The sequence below is a fragment of the Pseudopipra pipra genome, chromosome 2 (assembly GCF_036250125.1).
Source record: "Pseudopipra pipra isolate bDixPip1 chromosome 2, bDixPip1.hap1, whole genome shotgun sequence".
In the NCBI taxonomy this organism is placed as follows: domain Eukaryota; kingdom Metazoa; phylum Chordata; class Aves; order Passeriformes; family Pipridae; genus Pseudopipra; species Pseudopipra pipra.
This window is the reverse complement of record NC_087550.1, coordinates 104054706-104076149: the sequence shown is the minus strand read 5'-3', so window position 1 is coordinate 104076149 and position 21444 is coordinate 104054706. Positions and strand designations below refer to the sequence as shown.

At 42.9% G+C, this 21444-nt stretch overlaps 1 protein-coding gene and 1 long non-coding RNA gene across 6 annotated transcripts in view; one reads left to right on the top strand and one right to left on the bottom strand.

The window, feature by feature from the left end:
• Positions 1 to 28: 28 nt before the first annotated feature.
• Positions 29 to 8650, bottom strand: LOC135410228 (uncharacterized). Its single transcript, XR_010428565.1, has 2 exons — positions 8536 to 8650; positions 29 to 5151 (listed from the first exon to the last, which is right to left on the bottom strand). It is a non-coding gene; the product is annotated as an uncharacterized LOC135410228 (long non-coding RNA).
• BCLAF3 (BCLAF1 and THRAP3 family member 3) overlaps positions 8395 to 21444 on the top strand; it is a 34953-nt gene continuing 21903 nt past the window's right edge. For 2 of the 5 annotated variants that reach the window (XM_064646734.1, XM_064646739.1), the window contains exons 1-5: positions 8771 to 8917; positions 13064 to 13188; positions 16956 to 17027; positions 18986 to 19564; positions 19908 to 20573. In XM_064646734.1, coding sequence (XP_064502804.1) covers positions 16987 to 17027; positions 18986 to 19564; positions 19908 to 20573 — 1286 coding nt within the window. In that variant the 5' untranslated portion in view covers positions 8771 to 8917; positions 13064 to 13188; positions 16956 to 16986. Of the gene's footprint in view, positions 8413 to 8770; positions 8918 to 9281; positions 9559 to 13063; positions 13189 to 16955; positions 17028 to 18985; positions 19565 to 19907; positions 20574 to 21444 lie in introns of those variants that run through there. The other 3 variants (XM_064646736.1, XM_064646735.1, XM_064646738.1) reach the window with 3 other exon arrangements.

Here is a 21444-nt window from a genome sequence, read left to right as displayed (position 1 = left end):
AAATATGACTCGTTTAAAAACACATATATGTTAATTTGTTCTGAGGTGTTTTCTGAAGGAGAGTGGAATACTGAATAAAGGAGTAGTTGTCAGAACCTCCAAATGTTTCACCATTGTTCCCATTGCCATATACTCATTTTCTTTCTGAGGTCTTGCCAACACACCGAGGAAATGGAGGCTGGTGGCAGAAGAGCCTTAAGGTGAGGGCTTCCAAATCATGGCATCCAGGGTGCTAGTGACAGTATACAGGCCAGTTTACAGCCCCAGCCTCTACCCTTGGGCAAAGAAAATAAGGAAAAGAAAACTTGGGAGCTGTGTCCATTAGACACTGTTCTGTTTAGTGTGCAAGAGCTGTTCTGTAAGAGTATCCGTGACATAAATGCTGAATTTCTTTTCAAGCTACATGCACACACTGCTGCTTAGAAAGAGGCCAGGCCTGGAGCTGCTCTTAGTTTTTTAGTGAAATTCTGGGGAGAAATTTTAAAATATATTTTGTTTAAATCATCACTTCAGTCAAAATTGAAAATGAGAGGATCTACTTTTATTCTGAAGTATATTAATACTTTCCATGGTGACAGTTCATCTCATTTGTATTGATTCTTGAATCATTCATGTTATTTGTTCCCTCAATTATTTACTAGATTGAAGGAAGCAAGATAAATGAGTATTTGTGAAGAAAGAGATTGCATATTCACATTTATATTTGCTTTCAAATGTAACTTTATAAATTTGGCTGAATATCTGGAGCTGAGGGGTTAAATCGCTTCTTTTTGCTTTTGGTGATACAGCCTCTTCATACCAGTACCGTACTGGTGTTTGCTGCTGGGATTCAAAACTCTGCTATGAGCCTTATTTTTAATTAGTCAGTGGTCTTGAAACTGTGGTGGAGGATCACTTCTGACTCACACAGGTCTTTGGTAGACCTTTTCTCCTGTAAAGCCCTTGAAAATCAAGCTGTCAGTAGTAAGAAGAGTTGAGTGTTGATCCTTGAGTGGCTTTTTTATAAATGGTTGAATGGATTATTTTTTTTTAGTTTACTTGTAAAGTGATGTGATAACCCAAATTGTAAACTTCTGCAGATTTGTTTTATGTAGCTATTAGTAAGTTTCTAATACATAAATAAATAATACCTGCATGGTAATTGGGCATCACAGTAGCTCTCTGATTAGGTTCAGCACTTTCCATGCTGTTGACCTGGGAAATGACACCCAAAGCTTGTCCTGGGCCCCAGCAAAGGCCCTGAGCAGACCTCTGTCTCCCCAGCGAGTGAATTTCAAAACAGAATTGCATCAGTGAGGGTTGGATCTGGATGCCCAGGCTACATTTTCATCTAGTGATGAAGGGCTAAAAGAGAGGGAATCATCCTCTCTTGTAATTGTACAAATGGTACAATTCTGTGGAGAAAGCCACAGAAATAGCAGAGGCTGCTGCTCTGGCTGCCAGGGTGGGGATCTTCCCAGGTCAGAGAAGCCTGGGGTCCCAGGACACCTCTGGGCTTCAGTGCTGCACAGCAGCCTGAAAACTCTAGAAGGAGATATCCTTCCCATAAAGGTTTAAACTATGGCCTATGGCCCCTCCTCTGTATTGAAATGTAAACAGATCAGTATTCAAGAGCTGAAGATTAGTTACTCTGAGAGGTTTGTATCTTGTTTGCTCTAAGCCTGGTCTGTATCCTGCATATCCTTACTCCTGTAAGCAGCACAAATGAATCAGCAGGAATAGGCTGCTCCTCCTCCTGCTTTAGTGACCTGTGGGACTTCTTCCTTACTCCTCTCCTCTCCCTTCCTATTCAAGAACAAGGTAGAAACTGAAAAAGTCTCTTAGTTTGTTTTCATTTCAGGGCAATGTTGTTCAAGCTGTTGGTTGCCTCCAAAAACAGTGTAGAGAGTAGTGGTTCACCTACACTGCCTCTGTGTATGTATGTGCACAAATATATCTAATTGGCAGTTACCTGACCTTTGGGAATGTTGGTTTTCAGTATCAGTATTAAACTCTGAAAAGTGTATCACTGCTGAGCCAACTGTGCTGAAATCTGGAAAATACAATGTATGTGAGGACTGAATGCAATTTTCTCTGGATTTTCTTCTTCATTGTAAGAAAAAGAGGTTTTAAATTCATTCAATCTGCCCAGAATACATACACTTAAAAAAACCAGAAAACTTAAAATATTCAGATGCATTTTTGTTATTGCTGTTAGTGTTAATAATACCAGTCCAGAACACAGTGAGGCACAAAGTTCATCTCTTCCCCAGTTTTTTAGCCCATCATTTATCTTATTCTTATGATCTCCTACAGCTGAAGAGTAGGTGATGCTGTTCACTGTCAGCCAATTATAACGTGTCTGTTGAAGCAACGTGTGAAGTGTAAAATCCCTTAAAACTGCAGGCAGAAACACTAAGAGGATGTTTAAGCTTTTAAAATAATTACATAAAGTATAAGAAAATGGTTTCCTGACCACTGGAATAATTTTAGATGCTTGTTTTCTTCCCAGTTGCCTTGTTTGTTCTCCAACTTGTGTAAGTTTTACAGCATTTCTAACAATTCAAGGCTGAGGTAGTAAATGTCTTTAAACTAGCGGGTTTGATGATTACCAGAGGCCTGCAATTTTCAGGATCAAAATAAATGCTCTGGAAGGTAGTGTGTCGTGTTCACTTGGGAGCTTTGCAAAAATAGATGCGTATCCCTGCTGAAATCAAGCCTTAATGATTTCCAGAGAAAAAACAACTATGAGGCAGGAGAGATCCAGTGAATAGAAGGAGAAGGTAAGCAATGTGCTCCTTGTTCTATGAAGTCCTTGCTCTAAGAATAAGTTTTTAAAGTAGTTACATAAATAGCTCAAACCAGCAGCTTTGCATTATCACTTAGATCTTGCTGTGCCTAAAAGGAATAAGTTGAAGTCAATTGCAATTGTAGGTGATTGACATGGTACAGGAATGGACCCAAGAACCTAAAATTGTGTAACTGGAGAAAAAAATTAAGGGGGGTGAGAGATGTTCAGAACTGGGGAAATTACTCTGTCAGTATTTCCTTCTTTTTCTTTTCTAGAAATAACAGCCTCTCTCACCAAATTCAGTATGTGAGCAGCACAGTAGGCAGGATCAGGACAATATCTGTAACACTATATTCATATGCTCACATACCCCTTTTCAGAGTAACTTCTCTCTTTTAAAATACATGTAACAGCTTTGTCTGAAATATTATTAGCACCTTAAATATGCAGAGCTGTGGGGGTTTATAGCAATAAATTCTATGGAGTTGCTCCTAATTTTCCTGGTGGGAGGTCTCAATCTGTGAACAGTTTTCACTCAGTCCTTTTGTTTTTTCTTAAACCTCTCATCAGTTCAGATACACAAATGCAAGAGAATACAGATTCTGGTGGTTGCCTGCTGGAGTGGGTTTGTTCTCTCAGTGTCTGAACACAGACTGTCCACAGCACTCAAGGCAGAGGAACAGGAACTCCGAGGAGTCTTACGGAGACTGAATATGTGCAGTAGTGTGTTGGGGACAGCAGTGAAGCCCTGCTGGCACAGGCAAGGAATATAATCCTGGTCACACATGGCCAAAACTTCCCCAGCTGAACACTGGGTCAGAAGTTCTTCCCTTTTGGCAAGTAATGTTTGTGTCTCTAACCTACATTTTTACAAGGTTAATTTGTGCTGATGGTCTTGGGCCAGTGTTGGTTTTCAGGGCAGAAAGTGTTCTGTAGCAAATGAAACTGCTGGTGGATTTAGCAAATAAATTAGCTGAGGAATGGGTGAAGGTCACAGTCACTGAAGAATGCTAAGATAACTTTGCATGTATTTACTACCACATATTTACTACTAAAGTCCCTGAGGCAAATCAGTATCAGTCATGCCCACAATGTCTCGAGCTGGACATTTTGAAATTTTATCTCTCCTCAGACTTCTCATCCTGCTGTTTCACTCTGATTTCTCCTGCTGTCATCTTTCCAAGAACTGGCTCTTGCACAGGCAAAAAACTGCAGCCTTTTTGTGCCCCTGCCTTCCTCCTCAAATTCATCTGGTGTAGCCCCTTGGGTGATAAACTCAAAGCCTTTGCTTTTAAAATCCTGTTACTGTATTTATGGCACACATTGGTGTTAATTCATACACTGAGACTGTTTTCACTGGTATTCTGCCAAAATCCTACCAAGTTTACACGGGCTGTACGCCTCCCAGCAATGGCACATTTTCACATGTTACAGGAAAGCCACAATAACCTTATAAATAAAACATTCGGGCATCCTTACGTCATGAGAACCCAGGCCTGCTAGAGGCTCTCTTTGAAGAGTAAGTTGGTGATACTATCAGAGCCAAGTCATGCAGTCAGTCATCCTCTCACATTCCTTTGGGTTTTAATTAAACAATTACTTTTCAGCTTTCCTTAAGTTTCAAGGCTAAATAATGTAGGACTTATTTCCTCAGTTACGGAGAGTCATTATCTGTTCCTTTGAGCCTAGACTGAAAAAATATCACAGTTCCCCAGAAAGCTGTTTAAGTTCTTAAAACTGAATTTGGGGTTTTTGCTTTATTCTGTAACAAATTCTTGCCTTCTCTGGATAAGGTATTACAGATTTGAAGTTACTTTGACAAGTGACCTCAGGAACTGACCTAAACACCAATATCTCATTTTCTGTAAAATGAGAGCTGATGCTCCTTTGCTGGGGACTTGGAGGTTTACCTAATTTTGTTCCACTGAACAACAGAAATATTTTTTATTATTATTATCATTAGAAGAAGCAAATGAGTAGCGTGCCTGCAAAGAATTAGGCAGCTTGTTCTCATTTCAAGACAGGAGACACACTTTGTGGTTTGGTGAAAGTAGTTTAATAAAAAAATGCCTGATTGCACTAAGGGATAGTGGTGGGTGAGGGGCAGAAGAAGAAAGCATAAAAGTGAAACTCCTCCAAAAGCAGAGTTTCAAGTTTATGAAGCCATGCAAATCTTATCAGGAGGCATAACAAGACAGTGAAGTACAAAAGAGACATTTCCCTTTAGATATTATGAGAGGCTGGTTGGTAAAACCATGATTACCCTTGAACTGCAGTCCTCGATGGTGGATCATGCCCCTGAGAGTTTTGACTCCATCAGACCCTCTCTCACTGCTCCAACATGCTGCTTCCCTTTTAGTGTCACCATCTACAGCCTCTGTCTGCAGACAACAAAACAAATTGTGTATGATAACCAAGCTCACCCACTCTTTACAAAAAGCTTTTACTTTACTTTATCTGGTGCACCTCAGTGGAGAGCAGGTGCTGAGCGGCAGCTGCTGTGGTGGTCAGCCCTGGCAGTGCAGGAAAGCCCAGGCAATGCTCCCCAGCACAGCTCGGGCTCCCTTGCTCTGCCTGCTGCTGTGCCTGACCTTGCCAGCAATCAAGGAAGTGTTTTATTTCCACTTTTTTTTTTTTTAGATTAGCATAATACAGTTCAGCAAAGTTCAGTGCCAACAGTAACATTTTATGTGGAAAATGAAATGCCTCCTTGAAAGAACAGATCTGTCTGCTGTCGAGGGCTAGTTCCTGCCTTTGAATTTTAGGTAACTTCCATTCATCATTTCCAAGTATTTAGCATGCAAACCACAGCCATGCTCTTTCCAAAGGGAATGTTTACTAAATTAAACATTAAAGGAATATGAAAGTGATTCTCTATTCTAATGACACTTAATTAGAAATAAAACTTGGAAATAGATTAAAATAATTAGTCTTAATAAGCAGTAATTGCCAAGTCTTGTGCAATAGAATAGCCTTCACAATTTGGAGATGGGGAATAATGATGCTGTGGAGCTACTAACAGGCACTGATTTGAATATTAATTTCACTTGTAAAGTGTGCTTAAGTTGTTGTTTTCTTACACTACATGGTCCCAACCACTGAGATCCTTGTGTCTTTAATATCCATCAGGATAGTATCCATCCTGCTATCCATCAGAATAAATGTATGTTGGATCAAGACCATCTGAGGCAACTTCAAGTACAGAGGTCAATAATGAAATTTGATAATTCTTCATTTATGTAATGTAGAAGTTTATCCTATATACACAGAGGCTCGTTGTCTGTACTTCGTGCTTTGGACCAGTTTTTGCTTCAAGTTTCAGAGCAGCAGTAGCCCCCCATGTGCAGAGATCAGGCAAGCCACTACTCCAGCTGAAGTAGGTAATAAAACCAAACTTTTTTTACTGTTAGTTTGACTTTCTGAATCTTGAGAATGAAAGTGTGGCTGCCTATACAGTGATCATCTCACGTATTGTGAGAGCTGTGCCAAACTGGTACTGCACATTATGTGGCTGAGCCTCCCAGGCTGGACCAAGTTTCTTTGGAAAAGTGCAGATTAACAGCATTTGTCTGCTTCAGTCTCACTATCTCTATCTAAAGCTCACTGAGCCCAGTTCTCATCTCAAGTGTCTAATAACAAAAATGCCAACATAGCAAAGAGGAAGCAAGTGTTGTTTAGTGCAGCTTGACACATATGTATGTCTATGCCCTACAGTTCAGTAAGTCTTTTGCAGTGCCTTTTAATTGGAAAAACAGTACAACTAAATTTAAAAATACTTCTAAATGTTTTTCCTAAGAGAATTTCAAAGTGTTTTGGTGAATGCAGGAAATTATTTTATACAGACATTGTGTGGGGTTCCTTGTGTTTGAGCTAGTCCACAAAGAACCAAGCAGGATCCTGCAGACAAAGACAGCAACCAGACTGATGGCTGTGATGAGGGATCCCTTAGTCCCACCTACAGCAACAGGGCCAGGGGTGAGAAGATAGAGAACTGAAGATAATGCTCTGCTAAAAGATCAGTCCTATAAAAGGAGGGAGGAAGATGTCAGCAGCTAAAAGTCCAAAAGGATAGCCAAAATCAGCAGTCCACACTGGTACTGGGAATGTAAGGAAACTGAGACCATCCCTTTGAAGAGGACTAATTATGATGCCAAGAGTAAGCAGCCCTTCCCCTCCACTTTTATCCAGTGAATATAACTTCACCCTATTAGGCCATGGTTTGATGACAGAGTAAATGTAGCACTATGACTCTGAGCTGGATCAAAAATGTCAAGGCTGTGTAAAACAGAGTGCTGACTCTGCCTCTTTTTTGGGCTTAAATTAATTTGTTTACAAAAAAAAACGTTGACAGGCTAACTTTACACCAGATCAGATATCGCCTGCCTAGGCTCTGTAATGATACCATATCAGGTATCACCCATCTTCCTGCAGCTACTGTAAAAATGCAAAACCATCATCAGTTCTGTGCTTCGGCTAAACCAAAAGTGTGTGTCTGCATCTGAGCTGAATCAAATTTATATTAATGAGCTGAGCTGACAGTGCACCAAAGAGTATTCACGATCCCTGACCAACAGCCTTGGATGCCAGTGTAATCTAGATAGCATCAGTTTGCGGGATCTTTTTCTGGGTGTTTTTCTGCCATAAAAAGATACTCTGTTTCCAAAGGACTTCAGTTTGTGTCAGTGGGTGACCCTGCTGTTTACAGCTCCTGAAGGAAAAACTCACGCCAAACCTGTTGGGCCTGCTGGCTATCAGGACTGGCAATCGAGGGAATGAATCCCATCTCCTAGGGAAGGAGAGCGCTGCCATCCTGTAGTGCACGCTCTGACAGGAACTCCAGGAACTTGCTAAGAGCCTCGGTGAGCACCACCTACAGCTCACCACCTACACTCTCATGACCCTCACACCATGGGACAAGAGGGCCATGGTCACCTCACCTGGGATGGGTTCAGCTGTGGAGTTGAGCCCATCCAGCCTCAGGGAAGCTTTGGTCCAGCCTTTCCTGCCTGACCCACTATGGTACAGCCAAGACCAGCAAAAGAGCCAGGTTGCTGGGTGTCCCCAGCAACCACCAGCACTTTGGGCCTGCCCTGCTCCAGCCACACCCGGCCCCATGCAGGAGCCAGCAGCCACTCCCTGGGCTAGAGGGGTGGTGGGAAGTGTCACAGAAATACAGAATATTCTGAATTGGAAGGGACCCACGAGGATCATCGAGTCCAACCATTAGCCCTGCACGGGACCATCCCCGAGAATCACATCATGTGCCTGAGAGCATTGTCCAAATTCTCATTGAACTCTGTCAGTCTTGGTGCTGTGACCACTTCCCTGGGGAGCCTGTTCCAGTGCCCTAACACCCTCTGGGGGAAGAACCTTTTTCTAATATCCAACTCAAACCTCTCCTGACACAACTTCAGGTCATTCCCTCGGGTCCTGTCACTGGTCACCACAGAAAACAGATCAGTGCCTGACCCTTCTCTTCCCCTCACGAGGAAGTTGTAGACCATGATGAGGTTTCGTCCAGGCTGAATAACACAAGTGATCTCAACCGTTCCTCAAACGGTTTCCCCTCTAGACCCTTCACCATCTCTGTTGCCCTCCTCTGGCTGCTCTCTAATAGCTCAATACTGCACACAACATTCAAGGTGAGGCCGCCCCAGTGCAGAGCAGAGCGGGGACAATCCCCTCCCTCGACCGGCCGGCGATGCTGTGCCCGATGCCCCCCAGGACACGGCTGGCCCTCGGTGTCACGGGAGGGCTCTGCTTACCACGGGGCGTTCCAGCCGCGTGGCTGCTCGGAGCTCAATACCCCGGGAAGCACCAGGGCTCCCTGTCCTCTGCCGGGACCGGGAACGTGGGTCCCCGCGACAGCCTCGAAGAGCAGCAGCAGAGCCCGGCCCGGGGGTCCCCGGGGGGCGGCCCCGGCCCGCGAGGGGCGGTCAGGGGGCGGTGCCGGAGCCACCGCCGCTCGGCCCCGCCCGTCCCGCCCCTTCCGGGCCGCCCGCCCCCCGCCCGCCCTTTCTCTCCGCCGCGCCCGTGCGGAGCAGCCGCGGCCGTGCGGCTGCCGGGACCCGCCCCGCTGCTCGCCAGGCACCTGCTCGGGGCGGAGCGGCGGCGGCCGGAGCAGCGGCGGGAGCGGCCCCGCAGGCGGTGAGTGCGGGCACCGGCCCCGCGGCCGCGGTGGGCCCTGAAGTGAGGCCCGGCCAGGGGGGCGGGGGCCGGTGCCGCGGTCAGGGGGAGCCGGGGCCGGAGCGGCCGCGGGCATTGTCCCTGTCAGCGCCGCCTGCGCCGCACCGGCCCGGGCCTGGCCCTGGCCCCAGTCCCGGCCCCGGCGGGCGGGGGGAGCAGGCGGGCCGAGCCGCCCCGGGGGCTCCGCCGGGCCGGGGTCCGCGGGGCTCCCTCGCCCCCGCCGCGCCCACCGAGGGCCCGTTCCGGGGAGGCGGCGGCGGGGAGATCCCCCCCGGGGAGAGCTGCCCGTTGGGAGTGTTGCTGCGGGGCTGGAGGTCGGCGGGGCTTGTGCTGCTCCCATCTTGGGTCTGCCGGGGCAGCGGCACCCGGACCGCGCCTCCCTGTGCACAGCCCCGTGTGTTCGTGGTGCGGTGCCTTCAGCGAGATTTGGGAGGGCAGGAACAAAGCGCAGGGCAGGGCAGGGGCGACAAGTCGCCGCGGGTCTGTCGGCCGTGCCCCCGTGTCGTGACTGTTCCAGAACAGCCGTGTGGTGCGAACCCTCAGGGCCGGCAGCACCGCAGAGCGGAGGTCGCTGCTCGCTGTTCTGTAAGGACGCCTCAGAGGTGAGCAAGGCATAAATACCAGCAGTCCCTGTTCCCAGTAATTTATATGTTGTCACACGCGGATTTATGCCAGTTAAAGTCATTGTAAAGACTTTACACAGTACAGGTTTCGTATAGCAGTTACATCTCAATTTCAGCACATCTTTGGTTTAGCTTAATATGTTTTCAGGACTGAGTCAGCTCAAAGCAAGATGGCTTGGTGCTGATTTGTCCAAATCAGTGGGTTTTTTATACTTTTTTGATTGGTTTAGTTCATTATGCACAGTTATTCATGCAGCTCTGGGGTGCAGTAGTGTCTCATGAGGAATCAGTGATAGCAGTCTACTCACTTGGCTCAACTCCATCCAGGACAGCAATACCTAATTTTTACTGCCATTCTTAAATGCCTCAAGTCACTTATAAATATAGTTTAGGTTCCTGAGTTACAAGGGTTTAAAACAAAAGCTACTCAAATTGCTGGGAGATTTTAATTAGCTGCTTACCTTGCGTGTTTGTGGGCCTCAAGGAAAAGTGAATGTTTCATGAAAGTCTTGCTGGGTGTGGATGGCTGGAGGAAGAGTATGGAAGGGAATGCCAGGAAGGGAGGGAAGAAATATGCAAAAGGCATGGAAGGATCTCTGCTGATGGATGTTATGTTGTGGCAGCCTGACACGGGGCTGGGCAGAGAGGTGCAGAGAACACAGATGACTAAGTCTTTCCCCTTATTTTCATATTTATACTCTGAAAGATTTATCAGAAGCTATGAGGATTTTTCCCTTTTCATTTTTTTCCTACTACTGGTGTTGATGAGGTGAACTGAATTAATTAACTTCCTCTAGAGGCACACCCTGTTATCCTGATAAACAGCTGTCAGTCTTGAGTGTCCATGCACTCCTCCACATCTGCCTTCAGCAAAATAACTGGTATTTCTGCCACTGCTTTTGTAAGAGCGATCAAACCAACTCTCCATCCGCCTGCGCTGGGATGAGATGGGCTTGATTTCGGTGCAGTCTTGGCTTGTGGGTGTTCACAAGGAGGTGACAGAGGCTGGGTTGGTGTTGCAGCAAGCTGGTGAGCGATGTGGTTGCACAGAGTTAGGTTTGCTTTTCCTCTCAGGTGGCAGCAGGCGCTCGCTGTCTGCAGGGAAGGGAGGAAACATGTTGGGAGTCTTCCAGCAAGGGTGCATTTCTCTGATGTGACTGGAGAAGGCAACCTGGGCTTCCCAGCCTCCTGGTAATGTTGCTGTGTGGCATCTCTGATTCTGAAAAAATAAGGGTCTTATTTTAGTTTCCCAGTGGTTTTTTGACCTAAGGTGAAAAAGCAAAGGTTTTCATCGTGGTTTGTATGTGTTGGAGAGCTTTCGGTAGGCAGGAAGTTGTGGTGGTTTGTCTCTGGGACTATGACATGCTTCTGGTGTCCTCTTAGAAAGTGGTAGGCAGAAGTGGCTGGGGATGGTGCTGTGACATTTGACACTGTAGTGGACAGGTGTTAAAAGCCCCTAATTCAACACGTTATAGAAATGGCTCAATAATATATGTATGGGTTGTGCTTTCTTTGTGTAAAAAAAGAAAAAGTTTATTTGATAGTGTAATACCTCACTTATTATGTGACACAGATTTATCCTGCTTAGTCCTTCCAAGTTGGAATTGTAATCTGTTTTTCTGCAAAGGTGAGGCATCGCTTGCTAACTGGTGTCATTAAACGGGTTGCTTTTAAATGAGAACACGCTGAGAAGTTACATGTTCAGTAGACTTAGTTATTTTTATTCTTTTGCTCAAATATGCAGGCACAGGGGAATACTTTCTATGTATTCCAAGGAATAACTTAAAATTTGTTTGATGGTCCATCAGGAAATTCTGTATGCTTCAGCTAAGCCTGTACTTTCTGTCGTAGGTCTTCATCCTACTGTCAATAATTTTTATATCTCTTATCCATTTTGTGTAGCAAGCAGAAGAGAGTGATTCCCACATGCTGCCCCTGCATGGCACAGTTACCTTGCTAATGTGAGGCTTGGTTGTCTGTTAACAATCCTTGGCACTAGGATACAAGCTGTATAAAGCCTGCCTTCCCTGGCTTGTGCCAAAGAAAAATGACAAAGCTGAGAAGGAGTGGTGTGGTTTTGGTAGGTTGGAGGGATGCTTCTGGTGCTGGGGAGGCCAAGTGTCTCGGCAGACAAACTGGAGCATTGGAGCTCGCTGCACTCCTTGGGTTGTGACACATTGGGCAGTAGTGTGGACTCAGGGTGCTGCCTCCTGCCATGGTTGCACACCATTCCCAGCTGCTCTGCCACAGCTGTCTGGGGAGGTGCTGTGGGCCAGGTCTGGAAATCTGATAAATATGGCATGGGACTGAAAAGGAAAAATGAAAGTGGTTTAAAAAAAAAAAAAGGGATCATCTCCTTGGTAGTGTTGGGGGTGAGGATTTAGGGTGTGAGACAGCAGTGGCCTGGGGGTGGTGCTACCAGACCTGCTACAAAATATTGTGGAGATTCAAAACATAACCTTAGAGATGTGGAAGGTGCTCTGAGAGTGATAAAAGTCCAGGAGGAGGGATCTGTAATCAAAAAGAGCAGTTGTTGAATATAGGAGAGCTATAAGAAAACTGAGGGTGGAAATTTGGATCTCAGTCACTTGCACTGATCTTCTACTTGCTGTGTTGTCTAAAAGAGGGAATGGTTTAGAAATCCCTCAGCTGAATTTCATTTGCCTCAGCTGAGTGTGTGTCTTTGACTTAAACAGCTATTCTAGCTCATAGTTTTCAAACCTGTCACATATGTCCTTCCCTCGGGTGATGTGCCTTGAGATGGGAGTCACCTCCATGGCTGAGTTACAGCAGAGCTGTAACTGGGCTCCAGGCACCTCTTTGGTGCTGGTGCAGCGATGTTGGAGCACGGGCCAGGCTTGTGCTGCACAGCTGGTGACATCCTTTCTCCAGCCCCTGGAGGGTTGGGGTTGATGGATGCAGGTGCCATTTGGGAGCTGTGGTTTTGAGATCAAAGGTGTTTAGTGGAAAGCTCACGGAGAAATGGGTGTATGCATGGCCTAGCACAGCACTGGAAACCTCTGCCTGTGGTTATGGTACTGAAGCCAGTCTGAGAAGCCTTGACTTTTTAAAAGTCCTGTTGCAGGTTGAGAAACATTGAGACTGGTAGGTTGGGAGGTATTTCTCTGGTTTTGCACTCTTTCCTGGGCATTTGCTGTTGGAGATTATAAGGTTTGCCTGGAAGCTGAATAGGCAAGAACATGCCAGGCTTGTGTTCTGCTTGGATAGTGTCTGGGGTGGGCACTGCTGGGACAGCCTTTGCATCAGGTATTATAACCTACCTACTGGAGAAGTTGCCACTTCTACAGTTTTCACTTAATGACAGTGTAAATGGCTTTCTGAATTGCAGACTTTAAGGTATTTCCTTTTTTTTTTTTTTTTTTTTTTTATGTCTGGATTGCAGCTGGGGGTTTGACTGTATTTCTGTCAAAGACTTGGTTGTCCTGATATTGAGTATCAATTCCTGGTTTTTCTTTCTTGACAGACACTGCAGCAATACAGACTTTGGCGTGTCCCTTGCAGCTTCCGATTGATCCCTGCCTAGAAGACAGTCAATGGAAAGCTTGGAGCTGCTCCTTATCTATTTGAGCAAAGTGAGAGAATAGTGAGGTGGGTAGTTTTTTCAGCAAGAGTCAGTGTCTATCTTCCTGTCAGCTGTGGGACCCAGCTTATGAGAGACTTGCTTATCCCCCTCCTCTAAAGGGTTTGCGAGTCAGTGGCAATGGTGGCTGGGCAATCCCTCCCAGAGGGGTGAGGAATGACATCTCCCTTCACTGGAGGTGAAATGGCATTTCACCATTGCTCCCTGGTGATGAGCACTGTTGGTATTGATCTGCCCTCTGTGTGTCCTAAATAGAGTTTCTTCCATGATCTGTCATAGATGATAGAAGGCATCAAAAAGGCATGTAAAGCAGTCTGTACATTTATAAGGTTTTACAGGAGAGTTAACTGCTTCTACTGTGTCTGTGGTGTATCTGCAGGGTTTTAGCTCTTTGAGGCTTGCTGATGTGGGGCTCTTTGCATTTAAGAAGAGCTCCAGTTCCCCTCTGTTCAGCTAGATGACTGCAGTCATTTAGTCACTTGTGATTTCTTGTGTTTCTGCTGGAGAATGTCAAGGAGAGCACCTTGGTAAAAATTTATAGCCTTTCTGAAAGAACATGTGTTAAAGTTGGCACATTTCATACAGTTGGTTTCGAGTTCCTTGTCTCAAGATACTCCTTTCAGGTTTGTAGTAGATATATACTGCAAGAATTTTGTGCTTGTCAAAGTACTGATCTCTCAAGGATAGAATCAAAGAGAGCTGGCAGCAGGCTTGAGGCCATTTCTCCTGAGAGGGAAGTTGTCTGATATCAATTCCAAAAGTCAAGGGAAAGAAACTAAAAGGTGGAATTCCCATTAATATTTAAAAACTGTCTAAGCACAGTTACTGATAACTCCTCCAATAAGTCACTTATTGTTGTAACACAGCAAACACAAGCAGCACTATGAACTTAATAATGCTTTTTAGTTAAAAAAAATAGTTCTTCATGTTTTCATAGTGACAGCATCTCACAAAGCACAGCAGAAGGTCTTGAAGAAATTCAGAGCCCAGAGCAGCCAGGTCCTGGCATCTCTGGTCCAACATGACCTGGCTTTTCAGAAGCACCTGGATGCTGACTCAGAAACTGTAGGGCCTTCACTTAATTCAAGCAATTCTGCTATAGACAGGCTTGCTACCCAGTACTATCCTACAAAAACCTTGCTTTTGGTATGGAACCATATTGCTGGTCTAGTTGAGGTGATTTAAACCTGGATTTAGCAGTGGGTGTACAAATTCTGTATAGATTAATTTGTGATTCTGGTGTTACGTGGGGAGTCTTGGTTGGGGTCGAGTGTCTGCTGCCTTTGTATGGTGTTTCTCTGTGAGGAAATCATACTGCGTGGGTCATTTTTGAGGAGGTGCATTGAAACAAATGAACACTTCTTTCCATTAAACAGAAGGAGTGTCTTCATTGGGAATTACAGCAGTCCTCCTTATCTTAAGGCAAGATCTAGGACATGCTGTCACAGTACTTCTCACGCTTTTAGGTACAATTGTTTAGCCAGTCTCGAAAGAATAAGGAATTGCTCGTTATGTATGTTCAGTTTCTACCTCAATCAGTCTGGCAGATCAGGTTCTGTACCAATGGTTGGGTGGGGTTTAATGGTGCTTTTGTCTTTTCATTCACTTGAAAATGAAGAATAAAGTTCAGAACTGAAGGGAAGATAAAAAGAAATAATTCGATCAGCACATAAAACACTGTCACCTTTAAAAGTTTACTAGAAGAGAGGGTAGTAGTGAATCTTTGAAGCTTGCAGGACACACACCATGTTTTGAAATGTGTTAACCAGGGAGTGTGGTTTTTGGTTTCTGAAATACTATTCTGTTTTGTAAGGTGTGTTTTTATGGGTGAAAAACAGGCAAGCATTTTTGTCACAGTATTACTTTTCTTTGAAAAATAATATTTAATGACTACTGGCATTGGAGCATCATATTTAACTTTGGTCAGCATGATGTTCAAGTAAGTAAAGGGCCTGAAGTTAATTCATGCTATGCAGTCCTCAGATATATGCCTTTAAGGATCTATGAGGCAGGGATAACTTCATAATTCAAAGTTCAGGGAACAAGTATTTTGTCCAGGGAACAAATACTGTATTTTGTCCTTGTGGTACTTTGGGATTGGATTTTTATTTGCTTCACTATCCCTTGCGACGCTTACAACTTTGTGCTTTATCACATGGAATGATTCATTGTGGAGCAAATACCCTCATGGTGCACAGGAGAGTTTTGAGATTTTTGAAAAATAAATTCCGGAGGTTTTTCTTCAGGACTAAGCTAATGGTGTGTCTTGCAGATAAAGGTCTGGTTAGCTTATTGTGCAACTTAGTGAGAACTTTCTAGAATCATTCTGAAATATAGGAGGTGACTTGTCTAACATCGACCTGTGGGGTAGGCAGCAGAAGTACGCTGTACGTTCTTCTCTTGAGATACTGTTTTTTCAGCCATGAGCTATTCATACTAAAAAAATCAAATATAGCAAGGAGTGATACTTTATTTGACCAGCTAGTGGGATGGGGTGGGCGGGATGTGTGAGGCACTGGGTCAGATGTGGGTGCACAATAGTTCAGGTAGTGCCCTAAAGCTTGCTTCTCCCCTTTCAATTTCAGTTTTTCAGGTAAAAGATTTAGTTAAAGAAATTATTTGAACACTGGGAGTATCAAAAAGGCCATACTTGGCCAGCTCAGACTAGTTTTCTGTCTCCATGAGTGTCTGAGCAAATAATTACAGCAAATACCAGAGCACTTAGAGAGTGACATTGACCTGGGCGTTTTCCTTCATTTTCCACTGATTGGTTGTTCATTAATTTTAGAGCTGTTGATGGACCTGCTTTTCTGTCTATTTATATTTCTGCCCTTTACAGCATCTTGTGACAGTTAGAAGGCATGAGTATGTGGTCCAAGTTCCAGTTTTTAACCAGTTAGCCAATAATTTCACTCTGCTTTAATCCTTTGTATTTGCTCAATAATGAATAATGATTTCGTTTCTTTTCACCAGTCGCATTACTGGTGAGTTGGTATATACTTTCATCACTTGTTTTCCAAGCTCCTAATATCTTCTTGCAAAGAAGACCTAAAAGGGTAGATTACACTGATATTTTTCTCATTCTTCTGTAGCTATTATGAGGAGGGATGCCCAGAGCTACTTTCAGGAGTCAGGAGCAGCACTTTGTCATAGTGCATCCGTAGTATATTTAAATGTGTGTCCAGGTAGTAGGTTATTAGCAGGTGAAGTTTATAAAGGAAAAGTGACCTTTTGTATCTGGTTTTATTTGGATGAAATATGTGATGATCTAGCAGTTAAGATTTGATGGAGCAGTTAAAGCTTACAAGAGGTCTGTAACCATGTAAAAATATTGGTGTATATTACAAATTTGAAATTCAATATATATGGAATTCAGAATATAACTTGATGCAAAAACATTTTTTTTCACAAATTTGATTTTTAAAGTGTTTCTCCTCTATTGTCTACAGCATTCAACACATACTAACAACTACTACAATTTTTCAGTTGCTGCAGCTTGCTTATGAGTTTATTAACATTTAACAGTAGGGTGCATAGATGACAAGAAAAATGGAACAATGATAAAATATGTAAATCTTTATAAAGCAAATAAAATAAGCAATTAGGAAAAGAAAGCTACTTGCCTTAAAATGGGTATTAGAGGTTTACCTTTTAAGTAAAACATCATAAAAATGTGTCTCACCCAAACTTTGAAGAATCTAATACCATGCTTGTTAAAAACAACTGTTCCTGTTGCAATTTGTAATCAGACTAGTAAATGATATCATTTTTACAGCTTCAAGAAACTCATAAGCACGTGAGAGAAGATGACAAGATCTAGATCAAGATCACCACGATGGAAACCAAGGTAAAAACCCATAACTAGTGTTCTGAAATGTACAGCTCTATAAGGATTTGTAAGTAGGACCTGAATATTACATGCTGAATTGCAATTTGTAAAGTATATTTTGTAAATTATAATTTATTTTCCAAGCTGAACACCCTCTGCAATTTTTTCCCAGCTCACCGTTTCATTATGATGATTTTTTTTAAATTGGAGGTGTTAAGTTTTTGCAGTCTGCCAAGAACCTTGTTCACCTTCCATATTTTGGGATTTAGAACTACATTAAGCGCAAAATCGAAGCACCAAACTATTTAAGGTTATTTTTACTCAAGCACTACCTTGTGCATTTAAATGTCTGTAACTTGCTCTTGGTTTACGGGGAGGGACTGCTAAAAAAAAATTATTAGGTTTTTTTTTTAAAAAACTTCTTGAACTTTCTGAGGTTTGGGGGCTCAGCTGCAAACTGATCTTGAGCAGAGTCAAACATGCCTTGCAGCATAACACAAACTGGAAACATGGGAGTCAGTGCCCTTCTCCTTGGACATTAGCCTAGTAGCATGTGTTACTGATGTTGTCACCAGAATAACATCCAGCTTACTTCATGCTGTTAGTTACCTGCCTAATTTTTAAGGCTTGCAGTGCAAATTCAAGGTGCTAAAACTAGGAGGCTCGAATACAATTTAAGCTTTTGAGAGCTCAGAAGTCCTTTTCTGCTGGTTTTAGGAACAGTCTAAGTTGTGATGAATAAGAGACTTAAGTTGTGATGAACAAGACAAGGAGAGTTTGGATAACACAGAAAAATGTGTGGGGTTTTTAATTAGTTTCTTTCTTTTTAAAAAGAGAAACCCTATCCATGTCTATACTAGATTGATGGTTGTGAATATGTCCTTTGAGTAAGAGCAGGGAGGAATGCCCCAGCTCTCATTAAAATGCAAGCCATAACCAGACCAACATGGGACAGCAGCCGCAGTACGGGTGCTATTGGAAGTCAGCCATTATGTTTTTAGGAAGATCTGTGGTTCTGAATCTGAACTCATTTGCAGAAATGGAGCAAACAGTTCTGCCAAACTGTACATTTGCAATAGGTGTACAAAGAAAGTGACTGCCTTGATATTTTTTTTTTTCCTACTTGCATTTTTTGATGTTTTCATTAGAGTGTGTTGAGAGAGTGCAGTGAATGCTTGAATACAGGCAGAACTGTTATGTCTGGGGTTGCTTTCTGGTTCTTGCTAATGGCTTGTGCTGCTTTTTCTTTATTTAAGCAGGTTTTGGCTAAAACCTAACGGGTTGCCCTTGTTTTTGTAAGTGTAGGTGAAAATGCAAAGCACAGTGATGCAATTGAATCTTTAATAGCAAAAGCTGCAGTAAGTGTGGAAGTGCATATGTATACATGTGTGAACATGTACATACAATTATTCAAAAAGACCTAAGCATTTTCTTCAAATTCAGTCTTTTCTGTAGGAAAAAGCCTACCTGTATGACATTTTAAATAGAGTATTTTATAATGTCTTCAGTAAGCTTTGGGGGGTTGTTTTGACATGCAAAGAAAACCTGAAAAGGCATTTTTCTTCTTCTTAAATTTCTTAATATGCTGGTTTTCCTTCTTTTTTCTCTTGGCACTGAAAAAGATAAGGAAATGCTTGAGAAGTGTGAAAATACGTTTAACAGTTGTTTTCAATGTAGTGGAAACTTCATATATGTGAAATTATTTTAAGTTTTAAATTAAAAACTTTGAAGAGACAAAAATGATTGACTTACTACTATTTTGAGTGGGTATTTTTCCTATGAAATCTTTCAGCAGAGTAAAAGTAAGCTTGCTGCTTTAGCCAGGAAAATGTCACTTTGAATATCTTTGGTTTAATTTTTTTACAAGTTGATTAAAATTGTGTACTAAACTCTACTTCCTTAGGGAATAGATGTTCTCATTAAGAAGATGATTCAATTTTATGGACTACTGAAAGTGGATTTTATTTTTGCTCTAGGTCCTTATCTCCAGCATTTAGGAGTCCAGAGCATCATAGGCAAAGGCATGCTCATATTAATTATGACTGTGAATACAAAAGCTTTCGTAAGGACCCAAAGAAGCCTATGCCTTGGAGAACAGAAGATGAAAAATACGGACAAAGCAATTCCAGGTTTGCACCTCATGGAAATAACCACCAGAGAATATATGAACGTAGGTCACCTTCACCAAACCTGAAAAGAATTCCCATGGAAGATGCTTACAGTCATAAGCCCTACAGAACACATTCATCTGAAAGAACTGAAAGCAATAGGAGATGCCAGTTACCACCAAAATACTCGGAAATACCTTATAAAGAGCATGATCGTCCATTTTACCCACACAAAATGGAGGACAGATATGTGTTTGATCACTACAAAGTCACTGGAAACGAAAAAGGAATGAAGCCTTTTCATAGACCATTAGGGTCTTCATGTAAACTTGAAAGAAAATGGCATGAAGATGACTTGAGGCACCAGAGGTTACATGAAGAGAAGTATGGTCAATCACCCAGAAGAGTTTCTGATGAATTCACGGCAAGGAGCTCTTTACAGAAGAGGTATAGGAATAAAATAATTAAACCCTGGGTATTGTGGTGTAAAGCCTCAAGTGAAAGTCTGTTTTCATTATAGTTGAAGATATCCACCTTGAAACACGTTGGCCACTTTGTAGTTTAATTATGGGCGACTGGTAGTAGTGAAGTATTTGTCTTTTAAGTAAATCGTATTGCTGGCTGTAGTATGAGAGGATAATATTTCCCTCTTAAGAGCCCCTGCACATCTGTACCTTGGCGTGAGGGATTTTGGGTTAACTTGCCACGCATTCTGCTGTCCAACATTCTGCACGTATAAGTTCTCGCTTTCTTCTCTAGTGCAAGTGTAAATTGCTTTATGTCAACACAGGTATCCTGAAGATCACGATTACAGAGAATATGGGCACACGTCTAAAAGGGCTAAGGAAATGGAGAGGTATGACTGTGGAGACGTAGCAAGAAATTCCAAGTGGAAGCAAGAACGTTCTTTTCCACCCTACCAAGAAAAGGAGGAGCAAAGATACCCGGGTGCCCAGTCCCACCGGTCGGCTGAAAGGGAGTACGTGGGGGGTTCTGTCCCAAAGATAGCCTATGAGTACAATCACAACCGGCGCAGGCATCCGGAGGGGGAAAAGCCTTTTCCAGGCGATAGAGCTCAGAAGTACGTGAAGCAGGAGGACCAGAAATACAGTTCTTCTAAGGGTGCCCGGAATAGCAAAGAGTCAGAGTACTTTAGTGGTGGAAGAGCGAGGCGGACTGAAGAAGGACACGTCGAAGTACCTGTTAAATATAGCTCAAAGAAGGGCTGTGATGCTTGTGTTAACTCTTCCAAAACGGATGTTGAGCCGAGATCTTCTAAAAACAAACCGAATGAAAGAGTAAGGAAGGACGGGGAATTAAGGAAAAACGTAGATTCCTCCAATAGCCAGTGTGATTCGAGTCATACTGTTTCAGATGTGAAAGTGTCAGATGTCAACTGTATGAGGGAACATCTCACAATCAAAGTGGATCTGAAGAAAACAGTGACCAAGTACAGGTATTGGTTTCCCCTCACCTCTTCTTTCTTCTGCTCTCTTTATGGTTTATGGGTATTGGAGGAAAGCATGGTTTCTTTAGGAGGTAACAGGACAAAGTATGATTGTACTTTTTTAGTTTTATTTCTTTTAAAATGGTAACTTGCTCAGACTGAAAAGTTACCTATTAAACCTCTATTAAAGACAAACAAAACCAACCAACAAACAAAAACCAAACAACAAAAATTCTCTACTTCATTTCATGGAGGTGTAGGAAGTGGAAAGAGCAGATATGCTTGATACAAACCTGTAGTTACAAGTTGCTTATGATCAGTAAATATGCTACTTTTATTTAAAAACAAAACCCCAAACAAAATGCCAAAGACAGAAAAGCCTAGTCCTATATTTTGTTCTGAAATATGATGGCATTTTTTTGACTGAGTGAAAAGTTTTTCTGAAAGTCAGATAATCTTTAAATTGCATAAATCTCAAGCACATATTCAGATGTTCAAGATCTCAAGGTCAGAAAAGCTGTCAAAAATGAGAGATCCTGAGTTGTCACTTATTTTTCTGAAAAAGTGGCAACCTGTTGAGGCATCAGAACTGAAAAGCAGTAGAGTCTGCTTCTGTCTATCTTCCATGTAATACTTGTGGTTGCATTTAGCATTCCCAATGCTAGCTGAAATGGAAAAAAAAGTAGTAATGCTATGAGACTTTAGGTGATGAATATGTGGTAGAGAGTAAGCAGCTTGGTTTTGTTAGATTTTTTGCAGGTTTTTTCTGGTTTGTTGCCTTGCTATTGCAGGCCAGAACATCTTATATTGATAGTAATTGCTTTTGGAAGAAATTACCTTCCTTTCCAGAATGATCGGCCTTCATTTTAAAAGTATTTTG